Consider the following 21903-nt stretch of genomic DNA (forward strand, 5'->3'; position numbering starts at 1 on the left):
ATGTTGAATTTGAAGAAGATGATCCATAATTTGAGCTTTTAATTCAGAATATCGTTCTCATGCATGTCAATGATTACACACTTTTCATACTACACACCAAAACGCAGGACACATCACCGCATTGAAGGGAAACCAAGGCCAAAAGAGAGTAAAGCAACATAAAGAGGAACCAAAGCAATACCAGCTCAAAACACACACAAAACAAAAGTGATATCAACTCAAAAAACACACGATGCTCCAAAATGCTCTTACTAATCTACTAATTATTTGTCCCAACCAGTTGATCTCTTAGCTTTTTTGCATGGTGGCGGCACCAGGCTGCTTGTGTGGAAGAAGCTGCAAAATACTCCAACCGAGAGGGAGGAAGCTCCCATCTAAAGTGCCACCAAAACTCAGCGACTACAGACTTCAAGTGGTTTGCCGTGATTGAAAATGCTTCAACTTTTGATTGGGACACAAGGGTTGTAGTGCAGATAGGCAACTCAGAAAATGAGGCAGATTTCAATGCCCAAATTACAAGTTCTTCTCCATAGAAATCATTTTTCTCAAGGCATTTGCAAACACTTGTTGTTGCGCCTTTAGTAGCTGTGTAGCTCAAAGCAGTGCCTTGCCAGATGAACAGCATCTTCCGCAACGGTTCACCCTTTCGAATAATATACTCATCCCTAGTATACATGTTCGGCTTTAGATGCTCAGATATTGCTTTCAACCCTGTTTCACGTATTCTGCCAAGAATTGGAACCTGCATACCGATGCTTAATTAGATACAATTAATTACACATGACGAATATTATCTTTAGTGACTGTTACATTAAAAGATTTCTTGTTGCATACTTTCTTCAGGGAATCCATGTGGTGCGGGCTCATGTTACGTATTCTTTTTATTAAGCCTCGATATATCTTTTTCATCTTCTGTCTCAATCTGCGCTGTTCGGCCATTTTTTCTAACCCCTGCATGTTTACCAACTCTATAAAGCAATTTCATGACGATTTCATTAAATCCAGAAATATACTTACGTACATGAGTACACAAAAATTTTTCTTAACAGAGTACTGATCACCGCACCAACCTGTTGCACTCTTGAATTGAGATATACTAAAAATAGTGCCAAGCCAATTATAGCGATCATAACTGAAAAGATGATTTCTGCAGCGTAGAAACTGGTCTGAAGGTTTGAACCAAAAGAACTGCAAAAAAATGAAATGGAGAGATATCATCAAAGACGACATTGTTGAGAGGGTTAAATAGATATACACAGCGTTGATGAGTTTACAACATAAATATGCATATTAATTTATAGGCGATCAAACATGAAAAAGTCATACAAATACAAACCTCAGATTTCGCAGGCCCCACCAAAAACAGTGCAAGATCTTTCTTGGAAGATCTCTTGACGTTGTCATATTAGATTGGAGAGCAGACAGATATATACCATAATCGAAAGGGAACGATGTCATATTTTTTGGAAGTTCTACTGGGCATGATTGTTTTAAACCTGGGATACTGATCATCTCATTGTTTTTCTGAGAAGAATAACCACAATGGAAGGAATAATCAACTGTGCCAAGCTCGCATATTTTTTCATGTTTACAGATATACTCCAGCCAACATTTTATCTCTCGATTCACAGCCAAAAAGTACCACATGGATCCGTAAAGCTGAAGGACAATATACGTTGCAATTGTAATTAGTGTGTTTGAAAAGTATGGTGTTAGATTAGAACTAATTAATCTTGAATCGATCTCTGTGATTGTAGCATGTAATTTAAGAATGTAATTCTATATATATTGTGTTTGTACCATACTTGACTAATCCCGAAACTACTGAGCACCGGTCAACGTTATACCGTCAAGGACCCAGAAGAGTTTCCCTTCAACCAGAAGGCCAATCACAATGCGACACGTGTCGACATCAGAAGCCAATCACAGCACGACACGTGTCAACATCAGAAGCCAATCACAACACGACATGTGTCAATATTAGAACAAAACTAGAAACTCTCTTCTATAAATAGGGATCATTCTCCCACAATAATCTCTAATGTCATTTTGTACTAAACTATTCACTAGAACTCACTAAACCAGAGCTTGAACCTATGTATTTGTGTAAACCCTTCACAATTAATGAGAACTCCTCTACTCCGTGGACGTAGCCAATCTGGGTGAACCACGTACATCCTGTGTTTGCTTCTCTGTCTCTATTCATTTACGTACTTATCCTCACTAGTGACCGAAGCAACCAAGCGAAGGTCACAAAACCTGACACTTTCTGTTGTACCAAAGTCTTCGCTGATTTTGTGCATCAACATTTGGCGCCGTCTGTGGGAAACGACGCTTATTCCCACTCTCTTCAGCTTTGTCAAGCTGGTTTCCACCGCTCGTACACTCTCTTTTGGCCAAGCATCTCTCTCCGATATGGGGAGCGAAAGAACCCACAGCACACAGAATGACACCCCTGCTGGACCTAGTATGAAGCAACGAAAGCAGGAAGGAAATAGAGTTACTCTTCAAGCTAAAGTCGATGAGCTAGAGGTTCAGAACAACAAGATAGCGATGAAGAATGAAGTCCTCCAGGAACAATATGAAAAACTTTTCGAGATGCTTCACGAGGCTAGGCAGGCTCAAACACACAAGCTCGTCGCCCCTGTCGAGGTCAACAATCAACTGAATGCCCCCCAACACGGAGGGTCGCCGATATCCGACACGAACATCCCTGATAGGGATCGAGCTACACATCAATGTGATAATCAACATGAGACTTCTCTCAACCCAGCTGCTTCAACCCGAAGCAGGAGAAGTAGAGGAAAACACCTCCTCACAGAGGATGTGGAAGGATCAAAAGCTGTCTATCGCGATTGTCGAGACTTCCTAAAGCAACGTCGAGAGAATCCCATCCACATAAGCTCGAAGATCAATGACCCAAGGGTTTCTGAAAGACTCGGTCCTCTTCCACGACCCAGGCCAGCCGCCAATCTAGAGAAGGGGCAACAAGTCCCAGAAGAATATGAAGGTACTGGGGGCTCGGAAACATTCCGACATACTCACTCTAGAAGTCAGTGTGGCGAGTCCAGAGAAAGATCACGCTATCTTGATCAAACTTTCCTACTTCCAAGAGGCGATGGGGACTTAAAGAAGAAAACTTCAGTGGTGCACGACTCCACTCAGGACCCCCTTGTCCTGCAGCTCCTTGAGGAAGTAAACAAGCTGAAGGCTGAACGTCAAGCCGAGATACCTGACTGGAACCAACCCAGGCCTGGCCCTCTCACAAGAAGGATCCTCAACACTCCCCTCCAAGCGAAGACAAAGCAGAAGCTTGACTTACAGCTCTATACTGGAAGGGAAGACTCGATTGAACACCTTAACCTCTTTGAGTCCACCATGGTATACCGGGGACACACCGACGAAGAACGGTGCCTTCTCTTCCCCTCCACCCTCTCTGGCGGAGCTTTAAACTGGTATTGCCGTCTTCCACCTGAGACAGTAGACTCATTTGAAGAGTTGAGAAAGCTGTTTGTCTCTCAACACATCTTCCAGACCGATCGCTTGCATTCCGCAGATGACTTGTACACTATTCACCAAAAGCCGGATGAGTCATTACGAAAGTACGCTGGCCGCTTCAGCCATGAGTATTCTCGCTGCGCTGAGGCAGATGACAAGACCGCCCTCAAGGCTTTCACTGCAGGCTTACGTAACTGTTTCTTCAAGTACATGATCAATGCCAACACTTGGAAGACTTACTCTGAGGTGATGACACAAGCTTACAACCATGCCTCCACCGAGGCAATGACATATCAAGGGAAACCCCCTACAGTCACCCCTTATCAGCAAGTAGGGAGTGGAGGCCAGATCCAACCGAATGAAAAGACCTCAACCTTCCAAATGGTAGCAGCACACCCCCCTGCCTCATTTAATGCTACGCCAAGTCAGCAGACATATCAATCTCAGGGCAAAAGGAAGGACTTCAATCCTCACCAATCTCATTTTAATAAAAAGAACAAGGGGCACTATCGCGATAACTCAGGATATCGTCACAATAATGCCCGCCCCCAGGCAGTCAACGCAGTGGGCCAATCACGTGTCAAGACAGGCCCTACCCCGAGGTATGAGACATACACCTCTTTGAATGCTACATGTGCTGCCATCTACCCCAATATAGCTCACCTGATACTAAAGCCAAAGTCAAGACAGCCAGATTACAAGTCCACGAAGAACACGGGCATGTTTTGCTGCTACCACGAGTATAATGGCCATGATAGTGAGAAGTGCATTATCCTCCGTGACCATATTGAAGCTTTGGCACGTGAAGGAAAAATTGATCAGTTCCTCCTTCACCCTCCAAGGGATAACCGTAACCAACGCCAGGTGAATGTGATATATTCCATAAGCGGCGGCACACCCATGTCTGAATCTTCCAATAGGGCCATGAAAAGCAGTGAACGAACTTTGAGACCTGGCCATCAAGTGTTTCACGTGGAAGACATCAGAGGAGGCAAGTATCAAAAGCCTAACTGGGATCCAATATGTTTCTAACCTGAGGAAGAAAGAGGTATCATCTACCCTCACAATGACCCGCTGATCGTGGAAGCTCACATAGCAAATTTTGATGTGAAACGAATCCTGATAGACACAGGTGCTTCAGTCAATATCATGTTTGCTGAAGCTTTCAAGGCACTTAATGTAGCTGAACACTTGCTCGATCGCTCGATTTCTCCTCTGATAAGCTTCTCTGGCGATATCGTGCAACCTTTAGGGAGTATACACTTACCCTTCACCATTGGTACAGGCCCCTACACAGCTACTATTACCACTAACTTCTTAGTGGTCAACTGCCCGACGGCATACAATGTCATCTTTGGGCGCACATGCATCAATGATCTCAAGGCCATGGTATCCACACATATGTTGTTGATGAAGTTTCCAACCCCTTTCGGCAATGGGTACATCAGGGGAGATCAACTTAGTGCTCGATCATGTTACAACACTTCAGTCAAACAACAACACCTGCCTGTCCCCAAGGAGACTCTCTTTATACATAACCAAGTCGTAAAGACCAGTCCAGATGAATCCAACTCGGGTCTTCAGGATGGCAACAGTCAACCCGACGACCCTCGAGATGACTCATTCACCCAGCAAGCACAACCCGCTGAAGAGTTAGAGAAAATCTCTATCTCCAAAGACCATCCAGACCGCATGGTGAATATTGGCACCACTTTGTCACCACCCCTTCGGTTGTCGCTGATCTCCTTTTTGCAAGAGAACGCCGAGGTCTTCGCTTGGTCATATAAAGATATGCCGGGCATCTCTCCCGATATCATCTGTCACCACTTGAGTATTGATCCCAAGACCAAACCAGTAAAACAGAAGCGAAGATCTTATGATGTTGAACGATACGAGGCGATGAAAGCAGAAGTTGAAAAACTCAAGGACATAAGCTTCGTCCGTGAAGTCAATTACCCAACATGGGTAGCAAATGTTGTCCTTGTTAAGAAAAATCCGACCAAGGAAAGTCTCCTGCTTCAAAAGGTCTTGTGGAGAATGTGTGTCGACTACACCGACCTAAACAAAGGATGCCCGAAGGATAGTTTCCCCATTCCTCTCATTGATAGACTTATAGACTCTACGGCAGGGTGTGAGCTCTTGAGCTTCATGGACGCTTATTCAGGATACAACCAAATCCTCATGAACCCCTCAGACCAAGAACACACGGCCTTCACTACTGACAGGGGACTATATTGCTATAAAGTCATGCCTTTCGGCCTAAAGAATGCAGGAGCAACTTATCAGAGACTGGTCAATTCAATGTTCGCCGAACAAATTGGGAAGAGCATGAAAGTTTACGTTGATGATATGCTAGTCAAAAGCAAACATGCTGACCAACACATCACCAACCTATCTGAAACTTTCACCATTCTAAAGAGGTATCGAATGAGGTTGAACCCCAACAAATGTGCCTTCGGCGTGGGCTCTGGCAAATTCTTAGGCTTCATGATTAGCCAACGAGGCATTGAAGCTAACCCTGAAAAGATCAAAGCAATCCTCGACATGAAAGAGCCAATAACTTCAAAAGACATCCAAAGCCTTACTGGCAAGGTGGCAGCCTTAACCAGATTCATCTCTAAGGCCACAGACAGATGTGCTCCTTTCTTCAAAGCACTCAAGGGAAATAAGAAGTACATTACATGGACGGAGGAATGTGCCAAGGCATTCAGGAACCTCAAAGAGTACATGAGTAAAGCCCCTCTGCTCTCCATACCAGAAGTTGGTGACACTCTCATCATCTATCTATCGGTTTCGGCTTCAGCAGTCAGTTCTGTTCTTATTCGAATGGACAGTGGTGTCGAACGACCCGTCTACTACGCTAGCAAGGCCCTACAAGATGCGGAGACACGATACTCCAACATTGAGAAATTAGCTCTAGCATTGGTCATGTCTGCTCGGAAACTTCGCCCTTATTTCCAAGCACACGCCATCATCGTGCTTACCAATCACCCTCTTCGACAGATACTTCAGAGTCCTGACACGTCTGGACGAATGATCAAATGGGCGATAGCATTGGGTGAGTTTGACATCTCCTACCAACCAAAACCAGCCGAAAAAGGTCAAGCAGTAGCAGATTTCATCGCCGACTTCACATATCCTGTTGACATTGCTTCTACACCTGAAACAGTAGCTTCATTACCATCGGAAGCTCAGAAAGTAGAATCAACGACCCCAGCATGGAGTCTGTATGTTGATGGCTCATCCAACCAACAGGGTTGCGGAGCAGGATTAGTCCTCACTACCCCCGACAAAGTGGCGATGGAATACGCTCTTCGTTTCAAATTCAAGGCATCGAACAACGAGGCCGAATACGAAGCCCTTTTAGCAGGCTTGCGTTTGGCCAAACACCTTGGGGTTAAACGAATTGATATCTTCAGTGACTCCCAATTAGTGGTCAACCAAGTCACAAACAACTTTGATGCTAAGGATAGCTCCATGGCAGCATATCTTGCGCAAACGCGACTTTTGCTCAAGCACTTCCACTACCAGATCACCCAAGTTCCTCGAGCGGCAAACAGTCATGCAGACGCTTTGGCTCGCCTTGCCTCGGCAGTGGAAGACAAGATTGGGAGAAAAATTCATGTCGAATTGTTGGCAGAACCAAGCACCATGGTCGCGGAGGTGTACAATTTACAACAAGAAGATAGTTGGATCACCCCAATTTATAAATTCCTTGCTCATGGCACCCTCCCAATTGACAAAGTCCAAGCTAAGCAGATTCGATACAAGTCTGCCCGCTACCTGATCATTAATGACCAACTCTACAAGCGCGATTTCACCCTGCCATACCTAAGATGCCTTACACCTGCGGAGGCGGAAATTGTCCTTCGGGAAATACATGAAGGAGTCTGCGGAGATCATGCTGGGTCTCGATCCCTAGCTCACAAGACTTTTCGCCAAGGATACTATTGGCCAACACTCCACCAAGATGCCATCAGAATATCTCGTTTATGTGATAAGTGTCAACGCTACGCAACTATCCCTCACTCCCCTCCCGAGCCGCTCACTCCTATGATCAGCCCTTGGCCCTTCGCCCAATGGGGACTTGATTTGATCGGCCCAATGCCTGCAGGGAAAGGCAAGGTCCGCTATGCAATCGTTGCAGTTGACTACTTCACAAAGTGGGCTGAAGTAGAACCCTTGGCAACCATTACTGAGGGAAAAATAGAAGACTTCGTATGGAAGAACATCCTCTGCAGATTCGGCATTCCCAATGCGATAGTCACGGACAATGGGCGGCAGTTCGACAACAAGAAGTTCAAGATGTTCTGCTCTAAGTTCAACATCAACTTATGTTTTGCCTCTCCAGCCCATCCCCAGTCTAACGGACAAGTCGAGGCCGTTAACAAAATAATCAAGCGCACTCTGAAAACTAGCTTGGACAAAGCTAAAGGTTGTTGGCCAGAATTCGTACCCCAAGTCCTTTGGTCATACCGCACTTCATATCGAACTTCCACAGGAGAAACTCCATTCTCACTTGCTTTTGGTACAGAAGCAGTTGTCCCAGTTGAGCTTGAGCAAGCAACATACCGAATCCAGAACTACATACAGAGTGAGAACGACAAGCAACTCACCCTCAACCTGGATCTAGTCGAGGAACACAGAAATCAGGCTCACCTGAGGAATGTCGCCTACAAGCAGCGCATCTCCAACTACTACGACTCAAGGGTCAAACCTCGCTCTTTCAAAGTGGGAGACTGGGTACTGAAGAAAAGATTACTCTGTGATAGAGTCCCGAGTGAAGGAACACTCAGTCCTAACTGGGACGGACCGTTCGAGGTCGTCAGCATCAGTCGCCCTGGCTCCTACAAGCTCAGAAACTCCGACAGCAAGACCCTTGGCCATCCATGAAATGCTGACCACTTGAAGTACTATTACAAATAAGACTCACATTGTACAAGTGTTAAGCTACAGCCGTTCGGCATCCTATGTAACAAAGACCATTTGGTATGAATTCAATAAAGAGGTGATTTAGCCAACTCGGCCATAAACTCTTTTCCATTCTGAGCAATGAAACACTCAAGTGTTGAAGCTTCAACGCAAATGTTTCCAATACAAAACAAAATCTAAGTATGTGTCAACAAGACTATACAAAGGATCTACATCATACATTCCAACACATTCATACATTCCAACACATTCATACATAAACATCATACATTCCAACACATTCATACATAAACATCATACATTCCAACACATTCATGCATAAACATCATACATTCCAACACATCCATACATAAGCCAACTGTGCTTCGAAAGGGTTCAACACACTTTGTGTCATTCGACATTTGCCACAATGTGCCTCGACACCTTGCCCTTATTCTCACCAACTAGGTGATGAAGGAACTCACATTCGTACCACCAACTAGGTGATGAAATGTACAACCCGTACTCTAATATTATTTGGAAACTTGCCACCCTTATCACCAATCAGGTGAAGAAGAAACTCATCTTCATGCCACCAACCAGGTGATGAAATGTACACCGCGTACTTTCCTTCATGCCACCAACCAGGTGATGAAATGTACAACGCGTACTCTCCTTCATGTCACCAACCAGGTGATGAAATGTGATGAAAGGTGATTAAGGAATTCACATTCGTACCACCAACCACGTGATGAAAGCAACCTACCATTCATTCCATTAACCAGAAGACGAGTGGTACAACTTGTACATGTGAACTCCTAGCATTCACAGATAATAAAAAACCATCAAGCTTTACAACTCAACTAGGGGAGCACTTATGCCTAACAAGAGCTATAGTCACCAACAAAGTCTTATTGCAAGCCAACAATGGCTTCAATGCATGGTATACGAAGATCAAGCTCTTCAACCCTCTTGCATCTGCTTCAGACATTTCTCCTCTGTAACAATGCAAACACTACAACTCATATAACGCTTCAAACGCTTTTGATCAAGACTGTTCGAAGCAAATTCAATTTATATGGTTCATCCAAACCTTCGACTACTACAAGATGTGGCTTGCATCACAATCTCTCGCTTAACAGTATGGAAGCAAAATTTGTATACGTTGTCTCTCCCACATTTTCAAATTTCTAGTTTTCCCAAAAAAAAACAAAAAAAAAAAACAAAAAAAAAAAAAAAGAAGAGGAAATTGGAAATTGGGAAATTTAACAAAAGCTTCATCAATGGAGGACAAATATCAATCTCAAAAGCTTCGTACTATGTTCATCAAGATAGTGCGAAGCACAATCAATTTATGGTGCCAACAAAAGCTTCATCAATGGAGGACAAGTATAAATCTCCAAAGCTTCGCACTATGTTCATCAAGATAGTGCGAAGCACAATCAATTTATGGTGCCAACAAAAGCTTCATCAATGGAGGACAAGTATCAATCTCCAAAGCTTCGCACTATGTTCATCAAGATAGTGCGAAGCACAATCAATTTATGGTGCCAACAAAAGCTTCATCAATGGAGGACAAGTATCAATCTCCCAAGCTTCGCACTATGTTCATCAAGATAGTGCGAAGCACAATCAATTTATGGTGCCAACAAAAGCTTCATCAATGGAGGACAAGTATAAATCTCCAAAGCTTCGCACTATGTTCATCAAGATAGTGCGAAGCACAATCAATTTATGGTGCCAACAAAAGCTTCATCAATGGAGGACAAGTATCAATCTCCAAAGCTTCGCACTATGTTCATCAAGATAGTGCGAAGCACAATCAATTTATGGTGCCAACAAAAGCTTCATCAATGGAGGACAAGTATCAATCTCTCAAGCTTCGCACTATGTTCATCAAGATAGTGCGAAGCACAATCAATTTATGGTGCCAACAAAAGCTTCACCTATAAAGCTTCAACCCCAAAGCTTCACCTATAAAGCTTCAACACAAAGCTTCACCTATAAAGCTTCAACACCAAAGCTTCACCTATAAAGCTTCAAACACAAAGCTTCACCTATCAAGCTTCAACCCCAAAGCTTCACCTATAAAGCTTCAAACACAAAGCTTCACCTATAAAGCTTCAACACCAAAGCTTCACCTATCAAGTTTCAACCCCAAAGCTTCACCTACAATACCAAATTTCAACACCAAAACACATAAAAGCTTCACACACTCTTCATCAAGATAGTGCGAAGCTAATTCCAGTGGAGCTGAATTTTGGACATCTTATAGTTCTTGAGCAGATGAACAACTTTCACGAAGGAAATTTTTCTATTTGAGCAACAGAAGTTAGAGTGTTGAAGCTCCAAACATGACGGTCAGATTTCTGCAAGCTTCAAAGCTGCTGCGGTGTTTCGAAGATCTGGAAATATTCAACCGTTAGTTTGTTCTGAATTTTTGATATGTTATGGAAGAGATGATGAGGAACAACTTCCATGAAGAAAGTATGTTGATCTGAACAAGAGAAAATGGAGTTTCGAAGCTCACAACAAGTCTGACGGGTTAACAGAAAATTGATGAACATTTACTCATCATACTTGAATTTCTGAAGTTGTACTACTCCGATGGATCTCAAATTTGGATATGTTGTAGTTCACAAGATAAGGAACAACTTTTATGAAGACGACTTTGCAATCTGAGCTATAGAGAATGGTGTTATCTTGCATCCACTCAGGCTGATTAGTGGAAACGAAAAGCAATTCCACCAAAGAAAAGATGAAAAAGAGAGAAAAGCTACTAATTGCACTTGATCTTGTCTAGTCAATAGCATGCAGCATCAAACACACAAAAGTTGGAAATATTTTTAGATAAAGCATATACGAATGTGTGACATCGAAACAAGGATTCGTTACTTTGACAAATTAGTAACAAGCGAGACACCTCATTCGGCAACTCTCTTCGCCTGAAGACTTGGGGGACTCCCACCATATGCTACTGCACCTTGATACTCGGCAGTCTCACAACCACTCAGTGACTTGGATTTTTCAAGTCTCCAACCGAGAAGTTTTCCTCACTCGGGAAATTAAGGGAACACTACCTCAAACTACACGCTTCACTCACAAAGTTTCAACAATACAGATTTCAACAAAAGAAAAAATTCAAAGAACTTTATGAAGAAGGCTTTGGTGTATTTAACACAATATGTTGAAATGAAGCAAAGCTTATTTATTAATATTTTCGATAAGCCACAAATATGTACATATACATGAGTCAAAATAAACAAACGAAAGGGAGCCTTCACAAAGGTTGCTTAGGGGAAGTCTCAGCAGTCGGTAGAGCCCTAGAAAGAGAAAGCACCGGAGGGTGGTTATCCGGAGCCTCAGTACTTGACAAAACCCCAGAAGGATGAGGCATTGGAGGTTCATCATTTGAAGCTTCATTACCAGGTACAGCCCTAGAGGACGAAGGCAATAAATGCCTTTGGAACAAACCCACAAACCGCTGATGATCAAGTAAAACCTTACCATCAGATTCCTTCATCTGGTCAAGCTTCCTCTTCATGTTTGTAGCATAGTCATGGGCGAGCCGGTGCAACTGCTTATTCTCATGCTTGAGCCCTCTAATCTCCTGTTTGAGACTCATCACTTCAGCAGCCAATGATTCAACTTGACGGGTTCTAGCAAATAGGCGTTGGGCCATATTAGACACAGAACCTGCACACTGAACACTAAGAGCCAGAGAGTCCTTAACAGCCAACTCATCAGACCGTTTGGAAAGTAGTCTGTTATCTTTGGGAGTGAGAAGGTTCCTGGCCACCACTGCAGCGGTCATATCATTCTTCATCACATAATCCCCAACGGTAAGAGGACCAGTAGGGGATATGAAGGATGGGCGCCATATGTTGTCTGGAGAAGGCGTGGCTGTCTCTTCTCCAAGGTTCAAGTCAAAACGACGGTCGGAGGGTCCAGACATTTTCAAATGTGTTGAAGAGGGAAGAGGTCAGACAAATCAAGATCTTAGAAGTGCAAGAAATTAGCTTCTACTGGTAGAGATTCAAGTGTGCTGTGGAACTTAATGCCAGCCTCTATAAAATCTGCACTCGACGGAGCTTCAGAAATCGAAGAGGCGTTTGCTTTCTCAAAAGCTGGGCTGCTCAGAGACCACGAGAGCAGATATCAGAAATCGAAGAAGCACTTGCTTTTTCAGCCTCGTCAGCACCTGTCACATGCACACTCAGCTTTGCGGAAATTACGGGCAATCTGTCGAAGATTTCTGGTGAAGTAGAAAGCACGTGAATCTTACTGTTCAATCACCGCTCTCCATATGCACCATCAACTCCTCGGGTACCACATATAACTTTGTCAAAGATCTCTGACAAAGTTTAGGCACGAGAATTTCGAAGTTCCAGCTACCCTACTATTACCCACAAGGGTAAAGGAACAGCACCACTGCTTGACAACTGGAAAGTCCCTATGTGTGTCGACCTTCGTGTTTTGCGGCAAGACAGGTTGGCAAGAACGTCCAACCTTTACTCACATTCGAGAAAAGACTCCCAACATAATTACTTTCTCAAAAACCGGAGTAGCACCGCTTTCCGAATCTCGAGAGTCAGATCCTCGACGGGATTGCTTGTTCGAAAACCGAAGAGGCACAACTCTCAGAACTTCGAGAGCCAGATTTCCTTAGATAAAGCTTGTCTGTAATCTTCACACGTAACATCAGCTTTCCAGATATCACATACCACTTTTTCAAAGTGCTCTGACAAAATTAAAACACGTGAAGCTGGCAGCTCCCACTACATTGCTGTGACCAAGAAGGGTAAAGGAATAGCATTACTACTTGTTATTGGGAAATCCCTATATACATCGACCTCCCTCCTCAACGGACAGGCAAACCTGCAAAAATGCTCAACCCTTTCTCGCATTCGAGAAGGCACCCTCAACATAACCTCTCGAAATACTCAGCTTTATTTCCCCCCGATAATACCTCAGCAAATAAGCCACACCAAGAACAAGAGTATCTCATATCATCAGGGTCGAAAGCAAGAGTATCCCATATCATGCTTTCTCCCTGTCTTTGTCTTTGTCCTTGTCCACACCTGCAGGACAAGGAGAAAGAGAGCAGTCAGTCGGAACCTGAAATCAAACCTCCAATTTGGAACTGACTGCCTGGAACCTTTGCCTGGTTGCTTACTTAGCATTGCTCTCGAGTACTCATCCTCAACTGCTGTCAAGGTCACGAATTCCACCGGCAAATACCTCATGACAGTTGATCAGATATTGGCTCTTTACACTGAAGCTGCCAAGCGTGGATGAGTCACTATGAAGGAATGTTCTGAAGGACCATTTAAATGCAAAGGTTGCACACCACTTCTGCCATGCAAAAGATTGAAGCAGAAGGTTCAACGGTGAGCTGAAACAGATCACTACAGCACGACACCTTTCCATACCACATTCATTATTCCGTCAACAGCAAAAGTATCCCATATCATCAAGGTCGAACGTACTCTAGATTTGATGGACTTGTTTTGACCCTCAAATTCTTGAGTCGGCCTTATACTCTGAAGGGAACCAGAAAACCCTCCAGCACAGTTCAAGAATAAGCCTGTGGAAAGTTACTTCTTCAAAAGCAAAAGTATCTCATATCATCTCTTATCCATTTGCTTCTCCTTATCCTGGCAGTTGAATGAGAGACAAGAAGAAGGAGAACAATCAACCGGAAGCCGAAGTCAAACCTCTGATCCTGGGTTGCTTACTTGGAAGTTTGACTGCTTACCTTGTCTGTCACCTCTTTCGGCAGATCTCCTAGCTCGGCGACTTGGGGGACTCCTACTATAGGGTTTGTATCGCACTTGACCAAGCCCGAAACTACAAGTAAGCTTCAAGTGAAATTGATACATTACCTTGTGCATCTTCATCGGTTAAAGATACCACCCCTGGATGGAGGAAGCGTACTTCCAGAGAAGATGCCACATCTACCTATGAGAAAGATAAGGCAAGTGAAGACGATACCACACCTCGATACTTAGAAGTTTCGTGATTACTCAGCGGCTTGGATCTTGCAAGTCCCCAACCGAGGAGCTTCCCTCACTCGGGAACTTAGGGGAGCACTGTTTGTACCATACTTGACTAATCCCGAAACTACTGAGCACCGGTCAACGTTATACCGTCAAGGACCCAGAAGAGTTTCCCTTCAACCAGAAGGCCAATCACAATGCGACACGTGTCGACATCAGAAGCCAATCACAGCACGACACGTGTCAACATCAGAAGCCAATCACAACACGACATGTGTCAATATTAGAACAAAACTAGAAACTCTATACTATAGGGTTTGTATCGCACTTGACCAAGCCCGAAACTACAAGTAAGCTTCAAGTGAAATTGATACATTACCTTGTGCATCTTCATCGGTTAAAGATACCACCCCTGGATGGAGGAAGCGTACTTCCAGAGAAAATGCCACATCTACCTATGAGAAAGATAAGACAAGTGAAGACGATACCACACCTCGGTACTTAGAAGTTTCGTGATTACTCAGCGGCTTGGATCTTGCAAGTCCCCAACCGAGGAGCTTCCCTCACTCGGGAACTTAGGGGAGCACTGTTTGTACCATACTTGACTAATCCCGAAACTACTGAGCACCGGTCAACGTTATACCGTCAAGGACCCAGAAGAGTTTCCCTTCAACCAGAAGGCCAATCACAATGCGACACGTGTCGACATCAGAAGCCAATCACAGCACGACACGTGTCAACATCAGAAGCCAATCACAACACGACATGTGTCAATATTAGAACAAAACTAGAAACTCTCTTCTATAAATAGGGATCATTCTCCCACAATAATCTCTAATGTCATTTTGTACTAAACTATTCACTAGAACTCACTAAACCAGAGCTTGAACCTATGTATTTGTGTAAACCCTTCACAATTAATGAGAACTCCTCTACTCCGTGGACGTAGCCAATCTGGGTGAACCACGTACATCCTGTGTTTGCTTCTCTGTCTCTATTCATTTACGTACTTATCCTCACTAGTGACCGAAGCAACCAAGCGAAGGTCACAAAACCTGACACTTTCTGTTGTACCAAAGTCTTCGCTGATTTTGTGCATCAACATATTGCAATATTTTCCCACATCAATACGAGGAGTCATAATTCTATATATTGAAAAAATATAAAAATATTGAAAGGCACCACACCCCTCAAATAGATGGCCTTTAAAGAAGAAGTAAACATGCTCTTACTCCTATTCAGTATTCTCAAATGTCTTCCCTTTGTTTATTCAAAACCATACGAGAAATTGTACCCTAATATATATAGGAATGTTCAAGGAGTAACCAGTATATACATATACATACATACATATATATATATATATTATTATGATACTAATTACTTGTTTAAGCCCATATATAACGTCATCTCATTATCCAACCGGCTGATTTTTTAGGTCAATTCAAAAATCAAGCTTGAAGAAGTTATCCAAATAGGACATCATTTCAATACTTGCACTGTTGATTATTATTTTGACAGTTTTCCTTATTTGGATGTTCATTTTAAAATTTGTTGTTTAAAATTATGAGATAACAACATTGTAGATAGTCCTAAACGAGTAGTTAGCATCGTATTAACTTACTAATCAGTTAATGCTTGAGCATTTCTATACCTATTGTTGGAGAATAGATAGTCTCACATTTCACTACTTGCACTGTTGATTGTTATTGTGAAAGTTTTCCTTATTTGGATATGTTGATTTTAAAAATTGTTGTTTAAAATGATGAGATAACAACGTTGTAGAGTGTCCTAAATGAGTAGTTAGCATTGTATTAACTTACTAACCAATTAATGCTTGAGCATTACTACCTATTGTTGGAGAATAGATCGTCGACTCACATCTAAGACTTAACAAGATAATTTACAGTTTATACGCAGAAGGTTCAATGCTAATAGCACGGACGCCTTTAATGGAAAAAAACATGCTCTAATGATATGTGGTTATGTTAAAAACAATATTAGTAAATATGTTGGTGGTGGACCATGCTAATTTTAAAAAGTTTACCATATATACACTCATATATCTCAACAATAAGGTTACAAGAAAATTGAGATTTTTCTTCCCACATCGGAAATAAGATTTGAACTTACATGAGAAGCGATGATGAACGGAAGGAAGTCTAACAGACCATTGAGCCATCTTATTCCATTCTCTACGTTAGCACGCCGATCAAGCCATATATGTACACGTTATAAGCCCTCAACGTATATTGGAATGGAATTAGTAAAATAAGCATAGAATGATCAAAGTATGTGTACTTTCCAATGAGCAATATTGCCTGGAGACATTTCAACCAACAGTTAATTTGGGTTATTGGCTAACCAGTGCTATTAAATCAATAATTTACATAATAATCTATCTAATGTGCGTCCATTATCATAATTCTAGAGCTTTTCTCAATTCTCTGGTGTTCAAGAAACCTATTTAAGAGTGATCATTCATGATCCCTTTTATTTATAACTTTCGATGTGTCACATTATAAATAGGTCATCTTGGCCTTATAGGTTTGTGATCAATTCAAGTTTAGAGTTTTTTCTATTTTCTGAAATATTCGAGATTGATGATGGACTTCAGCTTATTTGCTAGTGAATTCTAGTGTGGGAATTTCGTTCGATTTCCCTTTACATATATGATATATCCTGCTACATCAGGGGTGATCACTACATATATATACATATCAAATAAAATCTAGGTATCGTGCATGCATGGAGTTAAATGTGAAATTTGATTACTTGCAACAGATCACCTTCTCGTAGGTCTTACCTGTAGAACGGGAAGAGCAACCCAAATGCGAAATAACAAACTGGCTAAGAACCTATCTGATTTCTTGTGGATGAAAATACGATGTGTTGTCACATGATGATCACTAATAGTTTCTGTGGAGAAGGCCGATGCAGAAGACTTGTCACTAAGTTTGGTGTGAAATCTCTTCAGAAAAACAACAATGTCCAGTGCATAAAAGAGATCCCCGATTGATCGTAAAACTAAAAATGTCCACATCAACCATTTGTCCCAAAAGTAGCAAGTGTCTTTCTCGACGATGGACGGAATATAGCACATCAAGGGATCAAGGAAGAGAGAAAATGCAGATGATACTGCAAATATAGTACCCCATCTTGGCCGGAATATTTTTGGTTGATGACGTTGTGGCTTACTTCTGTGTCCTTCACCTTCCTTGGAAGCTTTCCCCTCCTCTACAGTATTCCCACGACCTGGATTACTGTACAAGACACAATAAACATATTATAAATTGGGTTTAGGAAATGAATTACTCAAGAACAATAGTTATTCATTGCAATCCTCTCCAAATAGGAGGATTAGAATGGAGAAATTTTATTCATGTCTAATTCTTTTCTAATCCTCTCAAATGAAAAATTATTCTCTTGAGAGTTATTCCATTTCAATTCAATCCATTATACCAAAGACTATATAAAACCGGCACATTCTCTCTACCACAAATAAAGATAAAAGAGAGTTTTTTTTTTTTTTTTTTTTTAACAAATGATTATCTACACTAAGGAGAAGTGTCTGGGTTTAGCCTCACAATGGGCTAGCAATAATGTGATTTAAAGTGAAGAATAATATCATTAGACCATAATACAAAGTGGCAAGATAAAGAGGGTTTTATATTCATCATTTATTTTCTTTTATGCTTTTACTTCAAATCATTATTACTAGTATGTGCACACACACTTTATGTGTATGAACATTTTTTTACTTTTGTTTTTAAAATAGGAAGGAGAGGAGAGAACGTGGATGAGAGTGGGAATGGGAGGTTTTTTTTTTTATTATTATTTTATTTTAATATTAGATATATCTTAACATCACATGTAGGTGAAGCTTCAATAAAAAAAACAGTAAAATATGGTTATGTGAAATTGCATTATCGCCCATTATTTTTTTGTGATAGAAGACTAAATAGTCATTTCATCATCTTTTGGTTGACAAAGAATGTTCTATTAGACCCACTCCAATGGTGGGCCAAAAGCCAAATTACTCCCCAAAATTTCCCCCCAAACCCAATCCAACCCAAGGGAAAAATTTGGGCTAAATGTTAAATGCTAAACCAAGGCCATATTTCCCCCAAAATTTAGCCCAAAAATTGGAGTGGGCTCCACCGAACCGAGTGAAAAGGGGTGTTTGTACACCAAATGCAACCCAAAAATCTCATTTAGCACTCCAAACTTTTTATAATTAGAAAAAAAAATACACTTGTGAGGAGTGTAGAATTAGATTTTTGGAGTGCTAATAACGATTCCCATAATAATATTCTAAACTACATTAATAAAACCTGATTGTGCAACCAAAATCCCATAAAATTACTATTTAACCCTCTAATCGAAACTGAGCAACAATAAAAAATAAGGAAAACTAATGAAAAGAACTTGAAAACTTTGAGTTTTAACGATAATGACAAAATAAAGAGTAAAGTGAATGATATCAAGTTTGACTTTTTAATGTAAAAATGTGGTTTTTCGTTAAAGTGAACAGTACCGTAAATTTTTCGTTAAAGTTCCCAAAAAAATATTGGCAATAATGTCATATCAAAAACCAAATTTTATTGTTCTTTTTGTAAGCCTCACCCACATGTGATTCTAACATCTTTAATTTAGAAAATATATAATATAAAATATAAAATATAAAATAAAAAAACCTTTCTCACCTCTCTCCCCCACTCTCATGTTCTATCTCACTCTCTTCCTCCCTACTCTTAGATTCGAAACTCATTGATGGCAAGTTTGATACCAAATTAGATTGCTCATTATGTGGTTTAGCCGAACTCCTCCTCTCATTACTGTAAAAATATCGATGTACTAAAAAAAACAAGAAAAAAAAATGTTTTCACACACATTTTGTGTGAGCATGTGCTAATAATAATAATAACAACAACAACAATAACAATAATAATAACAACAACAATTAATAATATATTATTATTATTATTATTATTATGACTATGCAGAAGTAAGTTTCCCAATAGCTTGATAACCACAGAAAATCGCCCCAAGGCCTATCAACGTTTCTCATTATCTCACCTTCCTCAATCACAAACTTATCATCATATAAACCCTCCGTCCCCTCTCATTTAACAATATTCTTCTTTCAACTTATAATAATTATGCCATTTCTGATAATTAAAGTAAAGAAAAAGAAAGAAGACAAGAAATGATCTTAAAGTTAAAGAAACAAACGAACCTTATTGTGGGTGCAAAAATTTAAGGGTCAGTGTATCCTAAAAACTAGCCACTTCCCATGCATCCTAAAAATAAGGGAATGGAGATAAAATAAAGAAACGTGAATCAGCCACTACTCATAACATGAAGTGAGGTAATGAGATTTGGAGCCCAAGCTTTTTATCCTATAAAGGGCCTAGAATCCCATTAGAACGGGGAAGAAAAAGAGAAGTATAAGATCATTTCATATTTTGTAAGCATTATGAACAAATACTGACTTGAGCATTAGAGTATTTTCTTACAGGTTCCCTCCTCCCTCATTGATGGAGAGTGAAGATGGTGTTGTGGGCTTCTCATCATGGTTACAAGATTTACTTGTTGGAAGATTGGACGATCCGAATTTTTCCTCTCCAACACGTATGATTACAATTGAATCAGAATTGGATTCCGCCATAACTCAAGTTCATATGATAATTTGTATCCTCTGGTAACGAAATTCAGGAGCAAGCCAGCTAGGTAAAATACAAGTACCAGAAAATAATGTCAATTATTAGTAGTCAAATATGCATGTGCATGGCAAACTAGAACTTAGATACACCAATACAGAGACAAGCGGTGAAGCCCTACTAACCTGAGACTCAAGTGCTGAAGCTTACACCAATAGGGGAGAGAGAGAGAGAGAGAGAGAGAGTATCTCTGTTATTCAAATCTGAATTCAATTCCAAATATATGGTGAAAAAGGTAGAAAAGAAAGTGTATATTTGTTATTCCTTGTCCCAAGAACGTGCCGAGTGTTCTCCTATAATTACTCTCTCTTTTTTCTTCACTTGTCAATAGTATATAATTTTACTCACTGTGGTTTTATAATTTCGGCTTTATCAAGGAATCAAATTCTTTCTTAAGGTTACGTTTCCCAAGAGACTTCCAAGTTTCCAAAGATTAGAGAAAATTTTCATTGTAATCGGAACACATATATTATGTTATGTGTTTTTATATAAATGATGAGAAATTTTATTTTTTAAGTTAATAATTTTTTAACACATATATATCATCATTTATATAATAAGTCATGACACACGATGTATCATTATGTGTTACTGTCATATTTAAAAATTTCTTCGAAGATTGAGCTCACAAAAAAGTAGATAGATAAAATTAGAAGAGAGCAACCGGAATTTCGGGGAGGAAAAAAAAAAAGTGAGACCCGTGTTTACCATGAACTCTTGAGACGGTATACGTGATTACTAGCAGCCAGGATTACTAATTCTTGGCGTGAAAAGAGAGCAACAGGAATTTCGGGGAGGGAAAAAAAGCCAAAAATTCACTATGCTTTTGGGTTTCAGCAGGGAGGAGAGAGAATGAAGGGAAACAGATTCTCATCTCTTCTACCAAGATCATCAGTTCAAGTGATTCGGATTCTTGAAATTTGATTCAACGGTTAAAGTTATTATAATTTGAGGACTCATGTTTTTAGCCGTTGAATCAAATTTCAATGGCCAGAATCATTTAATCTGATGATCTTAGTGGAAGAGATTCCGAGATGAACTTTTTCTAGAAAAAAGAAGAGAAAAGGGTGGAAGAGAGAAAGTAAAATTATAAAATAAATGTTTTAGTTAAAAACAAAATTGGGACCCGTATTTACCATTAACTCTTGAAAGTATAAGTGAAGGGAGAGTCGTTAGGCATCTTCGGGTTAAAGGTAAAAATGGTTTGATTTGTTAAAAAATTATCTACAATCGATGATTGAGTTATAATTTTATGGAGCCCACTAGACCATTATTCTTAACCATTTTTTTTTTTGGCACAGCTTTTCAGTTGCAATAATTGATTTAAATTCAACGGTTAAATTTGAAAGCATCTAAAGATAGTTTAATTAAATTAATCAATAAATTTAAAATATAAACTTAAAATAAATAAATTATTTGTTTCAAAAAATAAATAAATAAATTATTGAAGGGGCTATATTTAGACCATTCAGTTAGATATCCAATGATATATGAGTATGATTTGACATTGTTCATTAAAAAAAAATTGCAGGGCTACATTTAATCATTTTGCTTGAAGATGGCCTTAGTGACTTGCTACAGGATGAGTCCCAATTTTGCTAATCCCAAACACATACCTTTTTAATTAATGCTCACGAAGGGATCTTCTAATCTCTCATATCTTATTTTTCGTAAAAATATTATTGCTAACTTGACCTCAATTCTTTAGGGCTAGGAAATCCTTTACCCGCACATTGCTCTTTGTACGGACGAGACAGTGATAAGAAGGGGGG

At 40.5% G+C, this 21903-nt stretch overlaps 1 protein-coding gene and 1 pseudogene across 1 annotated transcript; both read right to left on the bottom strand.

Annotated features, from left to right (window-relative positions):
• Nucleotides 1-19: 19 nt before the first annotated feature.
• Nucleotides 20-20079, bottom strand: LOC126588331 (cyclic nucleotide-gated ion channel 1-like; annotated as a pseudogene).
• Nucleotides 11075-15501, bottom strand: LOC126606107 (uncharacterized). Its single transcript, XM_050273534.1, has 2 exons — nucleotides 14902-15501; nucleotides 11075-14408 (listed from the first exon to the last, which is right to left on the bottom strand). Exon 2 carries the CDS (start codon nucleotides 12362-12364, stop codon nucleotides 11690-11692), a length of 675 nt encoding a protein of 224 aa, XP_050129491.1. The 5' UTR covers nucleotides 12365-14408; nucleotides 14902-15501; the 3' UTR covers nucleotides 11075-11689.
• Nucleotides 20080-21903: the final 1824 nt, after the last annotated feature.

This window comes from Malus sylvestris, chromosome 2 (genome assembly GCF_916048215.2).
Source record: "Malus sylvestris chromosome 2, drMalSylv7.2, whole genome shotgun sequence".
In the NCBI taxonomy this organism is placed as follows: domain Eukaryota; kingdom Viridiplantae; phylum Streptophyta; class Magnoliopsida; order Rosales; family Rosaceae; genus Malus; species Malus sylvestris.

What these genes read in the sequence shown, in the direction of transcription:
- LOC126606107 (XM_050273534.1), bottom strand. Translation starts at nt 12,364, where the DNA reads ATGTCTGGACCCTCCGACCGTCGTTTTGACTTGAACCTTGGAGAAGAG.